This window comes from Poecilia latipinna, unplaced genomic scaffold (genome assembly GCF_001443285.1).
Source record: "Poecilia latipinna isolate Pla-1442-1.1 unplaced genomic scaffold, P_latipinna-1.0 Scaffold1923, whole genome shotgun sequence".
Taxonomy (NCBI): Eukaryota; Metazoa; Chordata; class Actinopteri; order Cyprinodontiformes; family Poeciliidae; genus Poecilia; species Poecilia latipinna.
The window spans coordinates 14,728-29,846 of NW_015114539.1; the positions used below are offsets into that span (position 1 = coordinate 14,728).

At 39.0% G+C, this 15,119-nt stretch overlaps 2 protein-coding genes across 6 annotated transcripts; one reads left to right on the forward strand and one right to left on the reverse strand.

Annotated features, from left to right (window-relative positions):
• Positions 1-484: 484 nt before the first annotated feature.
• Positions 485-11,759, reverse strand: ltap1 (lipid transport auxiliary protein 1). Of its 3 annotated transcripts, none has more exons than XM_015015525.1 (7): positions 11,724-11,759; positions 2,749-2,850; positions 2,513-2,621; positions 2,369-2,422; positions 2,122-2,288; positions 1,671-1,729; positions 485-1,558 (listed from the first exon to the last, which is right to left on the reverse strand). In XM_015015525.1, exons 1-7 carry the CDS (start codon positions 11,742-11,744, stop codon positions 1,339-1,341), a joined length of 732 nt encoding a protein of 243 aa, XP_014871011.1. In that variant the 5' UTR covers positions 11,745-11,759; the 3' UTR covers positions 485-1,338. The 3 variants fall into 3 exon arrangements, with proteins under 3 accessions (XP_014871011.1, XP_014871010.1, XP_014871012.1); XM_015015524.1 differs by lacking the exon at positions 11,724-11,759 and adding an exon at positions 3,770-4,046; XM_015015526.1 differs by lacking the exons at positions 2,749-2,850; positions 11,724-11,759 and adding an exon at positions 3,770-4,047.
• Positions 5,225-14,256, forward strand: LOC106935177 (uncharacterized). 3 transcript variants are annotated; one of them, XM_015015523.1, is made up of 8 exons: positions 5,225-5,248; positions 5,363-5,439; positions 9,178-11,661; positions 11,757-11,949; positions 12,465-12,563; positions 12,656-12,863; positions 12,960-13,076; positions 13,749-14,256. In XM_015015523.1, exons 3-8 carry the CDS (start codon positions 9,443-9,445, stop codon positions 13,910-13,912), a joined length of 3,000 nt encoding a protein of 999 aa, XP_014871009.1. In that variant the 5' UTR covers positions 5,225-5,248; positions 5,363-5,439; positions 9,178-9,442; the 3' UTR covers positions 13,913-14,256. The 3 variants fall into 3 exon arrangements, with proteins under 3 accessions (XP_014871009.1, XP_014871008.1, XP_014871007.1); XM_015015522.1 differs by having other exon boundaries at positions 5,227-5,439; XM_015015521.1 differs by lacking the exons at positions 5,225-5,248; positions 5,363-5,439 and adding an exon at positions 6,088-7,084.
• The last annotated feature ends 863 nt before the right edge of the window (positions 14,257-15,119 follow it).

The window sequence follows — 15,119 nt, forward strand, 5'->3', positions numbered from 1 at the left end:
CGCTGCACAAGTTTAATGATTTCCAGTACGAATTGGGAGTCAAATTTGAGGATAAATTGACCCGCATCTGTGTCTTATTTACTCTTTGTATTCATTTCAATATAGATAAAAATGTTCATATTGGAATATTTTAAAGTAGTAAACTGCATGCAATTGGAAGTAGTATTTATAAATACTTGTAAATCTTTGCAGTTACTTTATAAACATTTATTTTTGAAAGAGAAATGTCTCTGAGAATACATACACATAGCCTAATTACAAAACTACATCTATCCCGAGGCAGGAAGTTGCTTCCTACTTGCTGTGACAAGTAGAATGCTTCACAGTACATGACTTCATGTCCTTAAGAGCTGCGTCTATAACAACAAACTCACAAAACGGCTGCAAGTCTCCATGACGATGTTTGTGTTTGAGAGAACCGTGTCATTCTGCATTTTGAAATTGCGCAGACTCTAAAACAAAGGAAGATGGCAAGAAGTGAATATTTCAGTTGAGAATTTACCGTTTATTATGTCAAGCATATTATGCAACTTGACAGTATCGCCTTTTATTGCATGGCAGCATGTATTCATAAGCACCACAGGAAATAAAAAAGTACTCAAAGTTAGATATGTCTAGCAATTTAAAAAATAGATGCTTCTCATATCAGCAGGCCAGCTTGTAAGACTAAACAGTTAACAGTCTTCCCCTGAAGTCATACCTCAACCCCAACACATATTAAAACACTAAAATACTGCTCAATGAAGATAACTGATCAAAAACGAGGCACTTAATCAATACAGTTCCTGAATTATTTGGCTTTTGTAAGAAAAGGCTTAAAGTAAAAAAAAATAAAATAAAAAATATGGCTCAAAGGAACAACATAGAAACATACATAAACATAAAAAAATACTGGCATAATCAGTGTTTTCTTTCATGTTAGAAAAATGCATATACAGTAGTTAATTTCATGACTATTGTCTATTATTTTATAAACACAGGCGGTTAATTTGAACATATCTGCATAGGTGAATATGTTGTGCAATGAACACTGATTGTCCTATGCTGCTGCATAAGCACTATATATTTCTTTGTTTTGGTCAAGTCAACCCTGTTTACTATCAGTTATATTATAGCACTTACAGTGTACATGCAATGATAGAAAGGCTCCACAACGTAGGCAAATAGCAGTGTTTGAATCAGTAGTCTGATATGCAGCGTTCTGCAGTGCACGTCGTAACAAGAAGGCAGTGTGTTTAATCTGATACTGTCGGGTGACAGCGAGCGAGGCACTGGGATTACAGGCAGTAGTACATGACTTAAAACTTTTTTTTCCTTTGGGACACATCCATCATTATTTCAGAGCGTGCTGTCTAGCGTGTTGTAGTTATCTTTGAAGTTCTTTAGCTCCAGGAAGTTCCTGGGCCTCTTGCTGCGCTGCTGCGCTGCAGATGTGAGGTAGGTGGTTTGGGTGGGGGACGAGGAGCAGGAGGAGGGGCTGCTGGGCTCGGTGGTGCCGGTCAGGTCTCTGGCTGCGGCCTGGTGGTGTTGGCTCAGTGTGCTGCCGCGAGACTTCACGCTGAAGCAACAGAACAGAAAAGCAGATTGCTTACTGCGCAATTGACATTCTGTGTTGGGATTAAGGCAAAATCTGGGAAGGAGCAGTGTGGGAAGGGGTGGCGCTTTCTTACACAGCGGCTAGCTCAGTTAGAGCTTCCTGGTACTTGATGAACTCTGCTTCTCCGAAAGCCTGAGGACACAAACAGAGAAAACTGAATTCATCATGTGCTACTCAGACAGAAATTCGCTTTAGTTTGATACGTGAGGTTTGCACAAAATCCTTCTATGGCAGCACTATGTGAATGTGTTTCACCATGACTGCTGCACATCTCCAAACGGATTGAAGAAATGACCAGACCTTGAAGAAGTCACAATGCTTCACATTTGATTAAAACTACTAAAAACGCAGTAGGAAGAAAACAAAGGTTCGGCTTTTGCAGGACTATGAGAAAACTCTGGTTTAGCAAAAGATGAATGTGCACATTTAACAAAAACTTATCATTTGGTTTCCTGTTGTACTGCGTCATATCATTGATGGTAACACAATTCAGATTACTGCAGTAAATGAGAGAAACCGCTGACCTCGGCCCCATGGCGTGCTTTGTTGTAGCCGTCTAGCACCGTGTCTATCAGAGAGCTCTGCTTGTCTCGAAACATGCAGTGGGAATTTCGCAGCTGCAGCAGCCAGGCCCGAAACCTTTTTGCCGTCACAGCGGTGGGAGTGCCACCCAGTTCACGGAAAGGAAAATCTAAAGAAATCAGAGGAAAGATGTCGATGTAGGAGATGGGATTATTTCTCTTGCAATTGCAGAAAAAAAACTGATATTACCAGTGTCCCGGACAGCGTCTAGTGCTTTCATCCTGTACAGGTAGTCATCAGAACCTATAAACATGAACACACAAAACACGTCTCTATCAGTGGTATTATTCCTGATGGTTGCGGTACTCATGTACAGGCTTTGTACGCTCTGACCAGACTGTCGTCTCTGTGTTAGTCGGTCATCAGCTGGGGACAACAGACGGGGCTCAAAGTGGATTTTCTGGACCTCGCACAATTTGGCTTCAATTACTTGTTTCAGCTCCTACAAGACCAAGAAAAAAAAAAGAAAAAACTGGTAAATTAACAACTAAAATACTTTGCCGGATCAAACTTGTTATGTGCGTGCGTGCGTGCGTGTGTGCGTGCGTGCGTGCGTGTGTGTGTTCCACCTTCGGAGCATTGTGGCCAATGGGAACATGTGGTCCTCTCCGAGACTTAATGGCAAAGTGCATAATTTGTCTTTTTATAAAGATGAACAGCAGAACAAACACCTAAACCAAAGTAGAAGAATAAAACAGCCTTTTTAAGCTCTTTTTACAGGTGTATGGATATACAAAGCTTAGCCAGAACATTAAAACCATCTGCCTCGAGACATGCAGGTCCACCTTGTTGACAGTTGAACAGGTTTGTCCTGATGGGACACAGAAACTATGGACTTTCCTTTTCTTTATGTGGGAATTTGACCCTGTCAGTCTGTCTGCAGTAATGGGAGTTTCACAGCAGAAATCTGTCTCATAACAAGACTGTTTGCTTTATTTGGAAGAGGTGTCTTCATGAAAAAAGACAGTGGAAGGCAGGGGGGAATAAACAACTAATTTTAAGCTATCTTGGTTTGTTTTTCTTTTTTCTTTTAAATACAGAATTTTGGTTATTTGTATTATACGTTTTGTTTTCAGAAGTTAATTAACTTGAACTGAGGTGGTATTACAGCAACAGAAATTGAATAACTGATTTTGACTAAAGACGAACACTTAACAAGCAAATGAAGCAAAATTGATAGCAAAGCATGGGCCAGACGCCAGTATGATACGCCACGGTTTTTAAAAGTTAGCTTGGAAACTGATCAAATATTGTGTTACACTGCCCCTAAAATTTGAAGTCATTCTAATGAGAGGCAACAATTTTCCCTGGCTGCATTAAAGTATATAGTAACATATTGCTGTGCACTTTCTATTGAAAAGTAAAATCTGCTAGATTAGAAATACTTCATGCTGCGAAAAACAGCCTGGGAATCCAGTTAACAAGTCACAAGCACCGTATTTGCTAAGCAGCTGGCAAAGGTAGTAGTAGCAGATTTGGTTTAAATAAATGCAACTAGATCATGTTCACTTTTTCATTCAGACTTTTTAGAACCAGATACGTTTTATCTGGTTAAAACTTAAACAAACCTTCAGAAATCATGAAACTCACCAAAATGCCGTAAGTCAAAACAAGAAACACGTTCACTTTTGAGGCTCCATATTTATCTTTGTCCATTATTAAAATGTGTTTTTCTTCAGATTAACCAGCTAAAAATCGTTTCTCAGTAAATTAAAACTTGTATATTCATTCGATCTGAGGCTTCCTTTAGGTTTCCGCTTAAAAAATACATTATAAAATGTCTAAAAAGTAAAACATCAGGAAGGTGCAGGTCGCTACACTCCCTGCTTCCTTTGTTGACTTCCGCAATAATCACGTGACTGACCTGATACCGGAAAGAGAAAGATTCTGACATAAAATCCGATTTGAAGCTTATAGTTCAGGACTAACCTAAAGTAGTTTATGGCTCAAAATAATTTTCTACCAGTGCTTTTCACGACAAGAGTGTCCATGTTTTTTGGAACAATATAAGAATAATCTTTTCATTTCACAAAGCCTCGCCCATTCTTGAAGTAAATCAATTTGTCTACCGACGTAGATGTTGCATGACGAAAAAGGGATAGCTAGTTTAACTCTTAAATATATTGTTTACTGGTAAAATAAAAGATTATTTTGCTAGATTATATCAGCAAATAGAACTAGCAGTTCTATTAAAACGAACTGCTAGTAAAAGTGCGTATGTTTTATAATCCACTTTTAGTTTTACATCGTCATATCTATTGGACATCCCTTAGAATTTAAACTATGAAAAACAGCACATTGGTTTGATTTGTTAAGAACACAATTTTGTAGAGTATCGGAGGTAGTTCGCAAAACTTCTTCTGATCATTTAAAAAAATAATAATATTTGTGGTTTTCTTCGTAACACCATATTTTTCTTCGCTTTATATCTAATGTGAAACTCTAAAGCACACACATACCAGATCACTCATTCCCACAGTTTCGCATGACACAATTGATACTCAAACGTCTGGCACTTTTGGCTCAAAGAAAGTGCCACTCACAATGTGTCAGTGACGCACGATTTGTCCTAGTCCAGTATTCTTCTGCTGCCACCTGCTGATGGTTTCACTTCACTGAAGAAACAGAAAAATCACATTCAAACGACTGAAATCTTTTAGGAAAGATTAAGAAACCCTTTTTATGTATCATATTGTGTAAAGGTTTAATCCAAACAGTGAATTTCCCAGCATCCACTGTTTTGCCTTTTATTCTCAATGTTCCCATGTTGTTTTGCTCTATGTTGCTCAAAAAGCCAATTCCAGTCCTTATGACATTTACAGAGTCCTACACCATAAATCAAAAAATCTATTTAAAGCAGCAGTGGCCCTGTGTAAGGCAGACCTTCATTTGCATCCATCTGCAGACACACTGAGGGTCTTTCTTCTGTCACAAACAAGTGTGGGTGCCTGTGGAGTTGTGTCTGAGCTATTTACCCCCACTCACACACTTTTCCCAGCCCAGAAAGGCACCAGCCCTTACATCTGTACTGCAAATCCTTCACTGAGAAAATAAGACTACCGGCAAAAGGTTTCTTGAAATTACTGAGTTTAATTCAGCTTAGTTTAGAGCTTAGGCTCTGACAGAAATCAACCCTTCTCATATTTAGAGCAGCAGTAACCACAGTTTCCTTTGTTTAAACAGACGACGAGGCGAGAAGCAGGTGCATGCAAAACAACAGTGCCAGGAGGATGACGCACCCCAAGTCTACAACAAATCCTGTAAGTACATTTAATGTTAAATTTATCTGTTTTGTCTTTGTGATTCTGTAGAAAACATGTTTGCTCACTACCCCACTAACTGGATATTAATAAACTGCAATGTAGTTCTTTCTATCTTATTGCTCTGCCTAAGTTTTTCAACCAGCATATGTGTTATACACACAGTTATGTTGAAGCTATGACCCCAGAGTTACACATAAAACGTTAATATCCCTGTTGGTTCTTTCAGCTCAGTTTAATTGCGCACTGTTAATTTGTGTTTTCATATATCGACTCCGCTTTGTTTGACATTGTGTCAAGGTGAATGTAATTATCGTCTTGTGGGAAATGCCAATCATGCTCATTTCACACAAGTTTCACAATTGCTTCTCCTTTATCTGGAGGCTGAAATGCTGATGTCACACTTCATAGGCTGAAGAATGTGTAGATCGTACGTAAACATAGCAAACCTAACTGCGTTTGTTGGTAGGTGTGTGTGTGTGTGCATATAGAGTCCTTTGAAAAAATATTTCCCCCTTAAAGACTTAAATATTGTTTGCATGGTTAAATACTGTTTTCCCTTCTTTGTCAGGTGTACATAGAGTAGAGTAGAAATCAAATAGACACAGAATAGAAATATACTTTATTGTCTCACAATATCAGACCGATCCAACAGACATATCAGTCGATCAATAAATGAAAATCCAGTTATTACTGTCAATGTGCTTATTATTGTAGGCAAGAGGATTATGGAAGCAAAAGGAAAGAACACAATTTACCGGTGCAAACGTCAACATCTGAAGGCTTGAACAGGTTAAGAATCAGACATTAGTCACAGCACCAGTCATGTTTTCCCAGAAAGTATGAGACACTGCTTGATACTTGATGTTTGATGCAGGTTGTTTTTGATTTAAAGCATTTGTCACACCAATCGTTTTTGCCTGGCAAAATATTTTGGCTCAGATAACAACACAGGCTGAACCTGAATTTAAGTACGGTCCTTCTCTGGACGGTTCAAATAACAAAATTAAGTCTTTGTTGTGGCCTAGTTAAAGTCTGGACTTCAATCCAATTGCAATCCCGTAGTGTGAAACAGGTTGCTCATGCTTAAAAACTCTCAAATGTGGCTAAACAATCAATTCCTCAGCACAACTGGTTGGCACTTAACACAAAGGGCTGATGGCAATTGTTACCGCCAAGGGTGCAGAACCAATTATTAGGGTTAGAAGCTCAGGTTCATTTCAATGTCTTATTTCCCTCAATTAAGAAAATAAATGTTTGTTGATGGCAAAGTTCATTTAAATAACTTATGGAAAATCAGAAGAAATCTGCAATGGAGCAAATGCTTTTGGACTACTCTGCAGAGAGGACTAGACTCTGCAGTTAGGAATGCTACCCTGCAAGGGTTGAAAACAATGGCAAAGTGGGAGGAGACAGAATGACAGAGAGAGAAGCTGAGAGGAAGCTAGAGACCCAAGACAGGAAGACAAACCAGTGTAGCAGGTTTGCGTCACTGTACGCAGTTCATCATGCAAAGCTGATGGAAAGAGAAGAAGAGCGACAAAGAGAGAAAGAGAGGAGTTTGGTGCTGATGTCACCACTGAGCGCTGTCCACATCGACCGACATGATGGCTTGGGATGTGATCAGAGGACACGTTTTGTGAAGGTACGGTTGCCGTTTGTGTAAATAAGAAGCCTTGTTTCTTTGTACTCATGCAGGTTTAAAGTTTTATCCCAGGTTACACAGATGGGAGGCTTAGGAAGCCTGCAGCACAGGTGTTTCTGTAAGCTGACACTCGAACTCTCCTACACTGGAAAGCACCTCTAAAGGCTATTATTAAGAAAATACATACTGTAATATAGACTCAAAATGCTTCAAACCTTGACAAGTGATAGTGCTTTGGGTTTTTAGACTTTATATTTGAATAATTATTGGATTTTTTTCTTATCAGTCATCACTCTGGGACAGTTTCACCTGTTGGAAATGCCTGTTATGTTGCTGCTGTACACTCAGATCGACGATAAGACATTGTCTGACAGCAATATCATCTTTCTCTCAGTGGCCTGTATGGAAATTAAGCTGGTTTTGTCATTATCTGTTGTTACTTTGTCTGCTTAATGTATCTGAATCCACTAGCACAAGATTTTTCAATTAGTTTGGCTGTCTCACTGAGACCGATACATACTGATGTTACGGTGGCGATTTAAAAGCATTGTTTTTAGCTGAGTAGGATTGCTGTAAGGTGAGTTTTTCCAGTTTTTGGTTCAGGTTTTGCCAACAAGTTGTCTTGACCTTGCTGCCTGTATAAACAGAAAACACGGTGTGTGTGTTTGTGTGTGTGTGTGTGTGTGTCAAAAGCAGAGAGCTGGTCAGGGTTGGGGTGTTTTATTTTACTTTGACTAGAAAGTCATGAAGACAGTAAAATATTGTAATATTAGATGACTGAAAAGTTCAAAGTAATTTAGTTTTTTTTTATGTTTTCCTTCCAGTTAATATTGTTTTTTTTTATATATAGTGGCCTGCAAAAATATCCATACAATTTTAATATGTATACACTTTCACACATTACAGTTTTGTTGAAACACTAACACAAAGTTTCCACATTATTCAATATAATAATGAAGTGGAAGTAAAAAAACAAAGAAAGATGTAATCTTGTTTTCTTCAGAAATACGAATCTGAAAATTTTGGCCAGCACATTAATTAATGTGTATTTAATAATTTTTTTGCTTTTGAGGTACGTTTCGTCCAACTCTACACACACACACACACACACACACACACACAAAACTTCAAGTTGTTCGCAAAATAGCTCAAATTTAGTCAGACTTAAAAGAGAGAAACTGTAACAGTCGTTTTTAAGTTTTGTCACAGATTCCCTGTTGGATTTAGATCTGGACTTTGATTACGCCATTCTAACATATGAATATGCTTAAATCTAAACCATTCTATGGTAGCTCTGGTTGTATTATGGTCCTCTAACGAAAATACGACTTCCTTTCAGTAGCCCTGTGCTTAGCGCCATCCATCTCCGACTAGTTTTCAGCATCCTGCTGAAGAACAGCATCCCCATCAGCATGCGTCTTGCCACACAGTTTTTTTCAAGTTGATGAAAATATTCAAATTTGTTTTATTATTTGGTTTATTCTAAAGGTTTGGTGTATTGACTTCTCTAACACCGACTCTTTCATAAAAGAAAGGATCTGTTAGATGTGCTCCTTGGTCGTAATGATGCTATTTGTTGGCTAATGTTTTTAACAAGCCTATAACGTCTTCATAGTACATCTCTATTTATGCTGCAATCAAATTATACATACACAGACTCTCATTAGTAATAATGTAACTGCTGCAGCCTTTTGCTTGATTTTATATATGGGGTTTAGATTAAAAGAATAGGATACAATTCCTCACCAAGCATTTTACAATTGTATTCATAAAAAATGTTCATGTAAAGAAATTGAGACATTTTCCTTGTCCTTCCCAGATATATACAAGTTTGGGTGGTCTGCCACATAATACCCAGTATTTTATTGGAATGACACATTCCAATGAAATGTGAAAGTGTCATTTTCTATTGCAAAGAGCAATATTTTTGCTACTTTAATTGCTCTCTAGTAAAATTATCTCTTACATCCTAAATGTATTGATCACTGTGAGCCTGTTTGACTGTTTCTGTTATACATGTCAAAATGTATAATATACATGTTCTTCCTAGCCTTTTCTGAAGACTAAAAATTTACCTTTTTTACATTTGGCAGGTCCTGGAAGTTTGTCACTGAAGCTGAGAATTGACATTTGAAGTCTCGGAAAACAAATTCAGAAGAGGAACCAAAGAAGACTGTCTAAGTGCCAACCATGTTTAGGGATACATCCAGAGTATTTTGTTTTTGAAATAAGCTTTTTCTGTTTTATTGCAAAAGTTCTTCAAAAAGACTGGGACCTGTCAAACATCAGTATCTACTTGTCTCTTTTTGAGAAACACAATTTTATTAAAAAAAAAAAATCTTTTTTAACTCTCAAACAATGGACCTGCTCCCACCTTCAACAAGTGAAAATAACCCACAGAGGACGGGTACACGCTTCACTGTCCGCTCAGCTAACTCTCCTTCGTACAGTCTCAGTCGTAGGACAGGGATAAGGAAGAGGCTGACAGCTGAGAATGCTGATGACACCAATTGTTCAAACACAAAAGAGGACTTGGGTTTTGTCTACCAGAAAGACATCAACCAGAATGATACAGTCGAGAGAAGTCCCCAAGAGAATGGGACTGATGCTGGAGGAAGCCTGGCACTCCATGGCCTGGGCAGGACAGAGGGAAGGGGAGGCAACTTGCCAAACAGAAGTATGAGTTTAGACTGGAGATCAAAGCCAAGAAGGACTGCCACAGCTGGCGAACCCGGATTGCTTGGTAAAAAAGAAGCTAGAGGTTTCGAGGAAGGAAGGACAGAAATTGAGAAAATACCGAGAGGTCGGGTTTCTTCCTCAAGTCCAAGTTACTTTGAAGACAATCGCTCAGTAAATCACAGTGACTTTGCAGACAGAGTCAGTAAGAACAGCACACTTCCTGTCAGATTTAAGACTGAGTCTGGGCCTGGCTCGAGGCTCGACTGTCCGTCAGGGACCCAAGGTGGGCAGAGCATCAAAGAACGCATACAGAAACTCTTTGAATCTGCTGGTGATACAACAGCTGGGGGAACCTTTCCCAGGCGGTTCTCATCGTGTGACGACTGCATTCCGGTGAGAAAAGCAGCGGCAACCATGTGGGCTCCAAAGGAAGCAAATCCTCCAAGCTCTGAGACGTCAGCTTCTTTTGAGACAGTCAAACTCAAAGGGAGATCAACAGACACACGTAGGCAAGAAGAGTTAAGTAGCAAGTATTTAGGGGAAGATGGTTACTGGAGGGAGACAATAGAAACGGGCACAAAGTCCTTGGACAGAGCGAGGAGCAGGAACACATTCGCAGGTCGAATTAGGTCTGCCAGGACCGCAATTGGCATGGTACAGCCCCAAACATATGAAGAATCCATGCTTACACAGAGAAAATGGTACAATCAAGAAGACAGAAGAACAGACGTGACTGAAATTAGTAAAGCCCAGAAGAGCAATAAAGAAATAGATGAAGGAACAAAACAACAAAGTAAACCCTGGAGTGGAATTGGAGACGACGTTTTTTATGCAAAGCCAAGTGAGGGCACCCTGCCATCGCCAGAGTGGAAAAAACTTCCAGAGATTCAGTCCTCCTCTTCAGCCAGTGTGAGAAATAAGATAAATCAGTTTGAAGCTCTGACACAGAGAGCAGCAAGCGAAGTACAGATCGTAAGGCGAACTTTCTCTGTACAGGCACAGCCCTGCCAACCCCAAAACAGGATTAAGAAGAGCGGGTCCGCAAAATACATAGGTGAGCGAAGCTATAGGTGGGAGACGGAGACAGATGGAAGCAGTGAAAAAAGGACAATGTTTGCATCAGAGAAGTCTTTATCACTGGTTGACTTAGGAATCAAACCAGGAATGTCAGAGACAGATTCAGGTAATTCATTAGACAGAAGGGAAAACGATTTATCCAGCCACAAGAAAACTTTGCACATCCCTCTCAATGAAGGAGCGCAAAAGCGCAGCAGATTTCTTTTCGCCAAGGACTCAAACTTGAGAGACACTGTGACATTAACACATACATCAGACATGCAGCCAAGGCCACAGTGGGAAATTTCTTCACCAGTTAGTGATGATGACAAGACTCCAACAAACACCCCTCTGAACACCTCTCCTTTTCCTTCTCCCTTCCAAGAACCAGAGGGTTTCTTTCCCATTGCAGATAACATGAGCCTTCATGTCACTGGGCAAGAAGTCAAAGCTAAAGACACAGACTCTACTCTTCCTCCTCCAGTCATTCTCTCCCAGACCAGTGAGTCAGACGTTTTCATAACAGACAACGAAAAACCTAGAGACAATGATTCCCTAGATCTCCCTCCCGACACTTCTTGCCAAAACAACTTGTCGGATGTCTCCTGTTCAAATATAAAAGCAGAATTACCTAAAGGGAGGAAACAGCTGTTGGATCTGAAAGCATGGATAGCCGGCCTGGACCCAGAGTATAAAACCTGGAACGAATACATGGAGGGGAGTGAGGATGATGATGAAAGCACACAGAAGGATGATGATTCAAACGACTCTGACTCTGGGGATTCTTCAGCGACCATAACGAGCAACACGAGCCAGTCAGAAAACAGGAGTTTCAGCCTCAGGTAGCTTATGTTTGCATTATCGGATTTCTTGTTTCATGGAAGTTGTAGTTAAAGTGACTTACTTGTTTTCTTCTCACACTCATGCTGCGTCACAGTCTTTCAAACTTGTGCTACTTCTCTGGTACTGACATCGAATCAGATAATGACGATGATTGGCAGCTGCCAGGCCGACGATCTGCCTCATTAAGCTCAGATGTCTCTGCCTTTTCCTGCGTCTCTCTGCTTCCCTCTGATGAGCTCGACAAGCTGGTAGAGGAAGTCAAGAACCTAGGGGAAGAAACATTACAGGTACAGGAGATGAAAAATGTTTTAAATTATTTTTCTTATGCCAGTGTTTTAAGCAAATGATAACTGAAAAAAACGTGTTTGTGTCCAACTGCAGTAAATAAAGGCTAAAGAATCATAATTTTCTTAGGTGGTGAGAGCTAAACTATTTCCGTTTATAGGAAACATTTGGTCTTCTTAAGGTCTCGTGTGTTTCAGGAAGAAAAGGTGAAACTATTGTTTCCCATTTGTTTGTTTCCAACCAAACTAACTTTGTCTCTGTAGTAAAAAAGCTCTGAATGCTAAAGTGATCCATCTGCATTCCAGTAGCATGTGCAAGGCCTGCATGCAGAGCTTGTGTGAGTGTGCAAATGTACTCCGAGGCGTGTAATGTTGAGACAGTGCATTCAAGTTAGACTAACATTTTCTTGAGGGACTCTGCATTTAAATTTTTGCCATTTTCTTCAAAACTTAATTTGTTTTTAGAATGAAAAGTATTATGGCACTAATATTTTTTCTCTTTCTTGTCTGTCTTGCAGGACTACGATGATGTACAGGTGGTGGTTCTGCACAAGGAGGTGGGAGTAGGACTTGGCTTCAGTCTGGCAGGGGGTGTAGACCAAAACAAACCTGTCACTGTAAGGACATCGCCCATTTCTCTTTCTCCCATGGTAAATGTCATGACAGTTTCTGTCTTCATTTTTCTGCTGTCTCATTATCTCGCTTTCAGGTGCACAAGGTTTTTAACTCAGGCGTTGCAGCCCAGGAGGGTTCGATTAGTGAGGGAGACCACGTCTTGTCCATTAACGGCACTGCCTTTTCAAAAAGTACTCACGGGGAGGCTCTGAGGACCCTCAAAAAGGCAAAGAGTCGAGAGATGGCAGTGGTGGTGGTGAGGAAAGGTGACCTCAGTCAGACAGAGACTCAGTATGAGACAGGTGAGAGGCGATGCTTTACAAAGAGTCTAAACATGTGAGTCTTTGACATTGGAACTTAAAGTAAGTACAATGTGTGTGTATTTGTACACTTTAAAGGCCAGCGTGTGTGTATCCAGCTCGAGAAGAACAGCAGGGGTCTGGGTTTTAGCCTGAAGGGAGGTGGGGATTCCTATCTAGGGAACAGACCACTCACCGTCCAGAAGATCTTCCAGCGTAAGAACATCAAAAACACTATTTGAACATCAAGGAATAGACCAATATCACTTATTAAATGAAAACCATTAGCAAGTTCCTCAATTTCATCATACTATATTACATTACATTTTATTACATTACATTACATTATATTATATTGCTGTATGGCAGCTCTCTGTAAGTTGTGGTCAAATGGAGGAAATCATATCATAAATCAAATTATTTAAGAATTTGTATCAGAAGTAAGAAACACAGTCAGTCTTTAAGAAAACCTAAAAATGTTTGCAACTTTTAATCTGTCAGTAGTTTTCTCCAGCAATCAAACTATTTGTTTTTCCAGTTTTATGTTTGTCAAAATATTGGGTATGTTGGAAGTATTTTGGGTTCTTTTCTTTTGTGCTGTACAACAACATGTGGCTCTAAAACTGAAATGATTTAGGAGATTACCCTATATGTGTAATATAGAAGATAATATGTGAATTTCTGTTCAGCTTTAATTCAAAATATTAAATAGACAAACTGAGTGAAATAGCAGTCCCATGCCTGTTTGCTTGTAGTTTGGGCTAAGCTAGTAGGGCTTTTAAAAATAACTTTTAATTGACATCTTCCTGTTAAAATATTTTTTAATATAGCCTTTTGAAAAGCCACTGTCATATAAAGTTGTATTTAATTTTTTTTTTCTCTTTTCAGGTGGTCCTGTTGACAAGGTGTTCCCTGGTGATGAGATTTTAGAAATTCAAGGCTTCAGTGTGGTGGGGAGGAGACGCCTGGAAGTGTGGAATTTCATCAAAACTCTTGCCTCAGGGCCTGTGGAGGTGGTGCTACGGCGGCCGCTTAAAGTTACGCAATTATGAGGACAGTCCTGATGATTCACCTTGTTCACAATTTAAAGAATGTGGACCAACCAGAAACTCAGAAGCTGTACAACTGACGGCTTTGGATCCTGCCATGGAAACCAACTTTTCAAAACAAAACCGTCTGGACTTTGAATGCGTTGAACAAACAGTCATCATGATGGTATGAGCAACGGAAGTCAAAAACCAGGTCAAAGGTGTACATTTTTCTTATTATGTGTCTTAATGTAAATCTACCTCAAGGCCTGAGATGTTCAGTGTAATAAATTGTATAAATGTTTTACACATTTATAAAACCAACCAACATTTAAGAAGAAAAAATGTTGCAAATATGTAAAAATCTGACACTTAATGTATTTTACAAAATGTGTTTTATTGTGAATAACTACTTTTATTTTGAAGTATTTTTAATAAATACATATATTTTGATTAAATTATTTATTCCTAGTATTACTAGAGAGAGAGGAATATTAACCTGCTTTATGTTGATTGATATATGGGTTCATGTTTTTTTACTCCATTTTAATTTTAAAATGCTTATGAAATATTACTTCTGACTTTTTAATAATCTTTGAGGGTTTGCTAAAGGGAGAAAACGATAACTTTAAAAAAGTACTTTTTATTTTTATACTGTACATTTTTGCAGCACTCTTGTTCGTCTCTTTTTAACGCTGTTTTAGTTGCTGTCCCTTTAAGACCAGACGGTTCAACTTATTCATCGGAAACTTTGAAAGGCAGAGGCTGAGTCTGTATTTGAACTGTGTAAAGTATACGTGGTGGAGAAATGTTAAAACACAGATAAAATTAAAAGTAAGGAAATTTTTGCGTTAAACATACAAATACTGGAGATGTCAGCATTACTAAGTTCAACTGGAGTTTTAAAAAAAGTCCAAGCTGTAAAACACCGTTGCATATAATGTACATGTACATTCTGAATTAACTGAAGCGTGACCTCTTATTGGTCATATTTATTTAAAAAACAGAACTTGTTTTTTGCTAAAGTCAAACCTTTGGAGGTAGACGTGAATATCTGCACAGGCTTCCTTTTGTAATGAAGACAAGATAACAGTATCTGACAATGGCTGTGATAAACTGATAAAGGCAGGCCATGGTAGTTCCTGTATCCACAAAGACAAAACAAAAATAGAAACAACCTGCAGATATGTCATAAAACCTTGTTGTCATCATCGATTAATTTCAAAACTAA

Excerpts from the sequence above, each read along its gene's own strand:
- ltap1 (XM_015015524.1), bottom strand. The coding sequence starts at position 3,835 with ATGGACAAAGATAAATATGGAGCCTCAAAAGTGAACGTGTTTCTTGTT. Across the intron at positions 2,851-3,769 it reads TTTTGACTTACGGCATTTTG|GTGTTTGTTCTGCTGTTCAT; the intron begins GTGAGTTTCATG and ends ACTTTGGTTTAG. Across the intron at positions 1,559-1,670 it reads CTAACTGAGCTAGCCGCTGT|CGTGAAGTCTCGCGGCAGCA; the intron begins GTAAGAAAGCGC and ends CTGTTGCTTCAG.
- LOC106935177 (XM_015015523.1), top strand. The coding sequence starts at position 9,443 with ATGGACCTGCTCCCACCTTCAACAAGTGAAAATAACCCACAGAGGACG. Across the intron at positions 11,950-12,464 it reads TAGGGGAAGAAACATTACAG|GACTACGATGATGTACAGGT; the intron begins GTACAGGAGATG and ends TCTGTCTTGCAG. Across the intron at positions 12,864-12,959 it reads AGAGACTCAGTATGAGACAG|GCCAGCGTGTGTGTATCCAG; the intron begins GTGAGAGGCGAT and ends TACACTTTAAAG.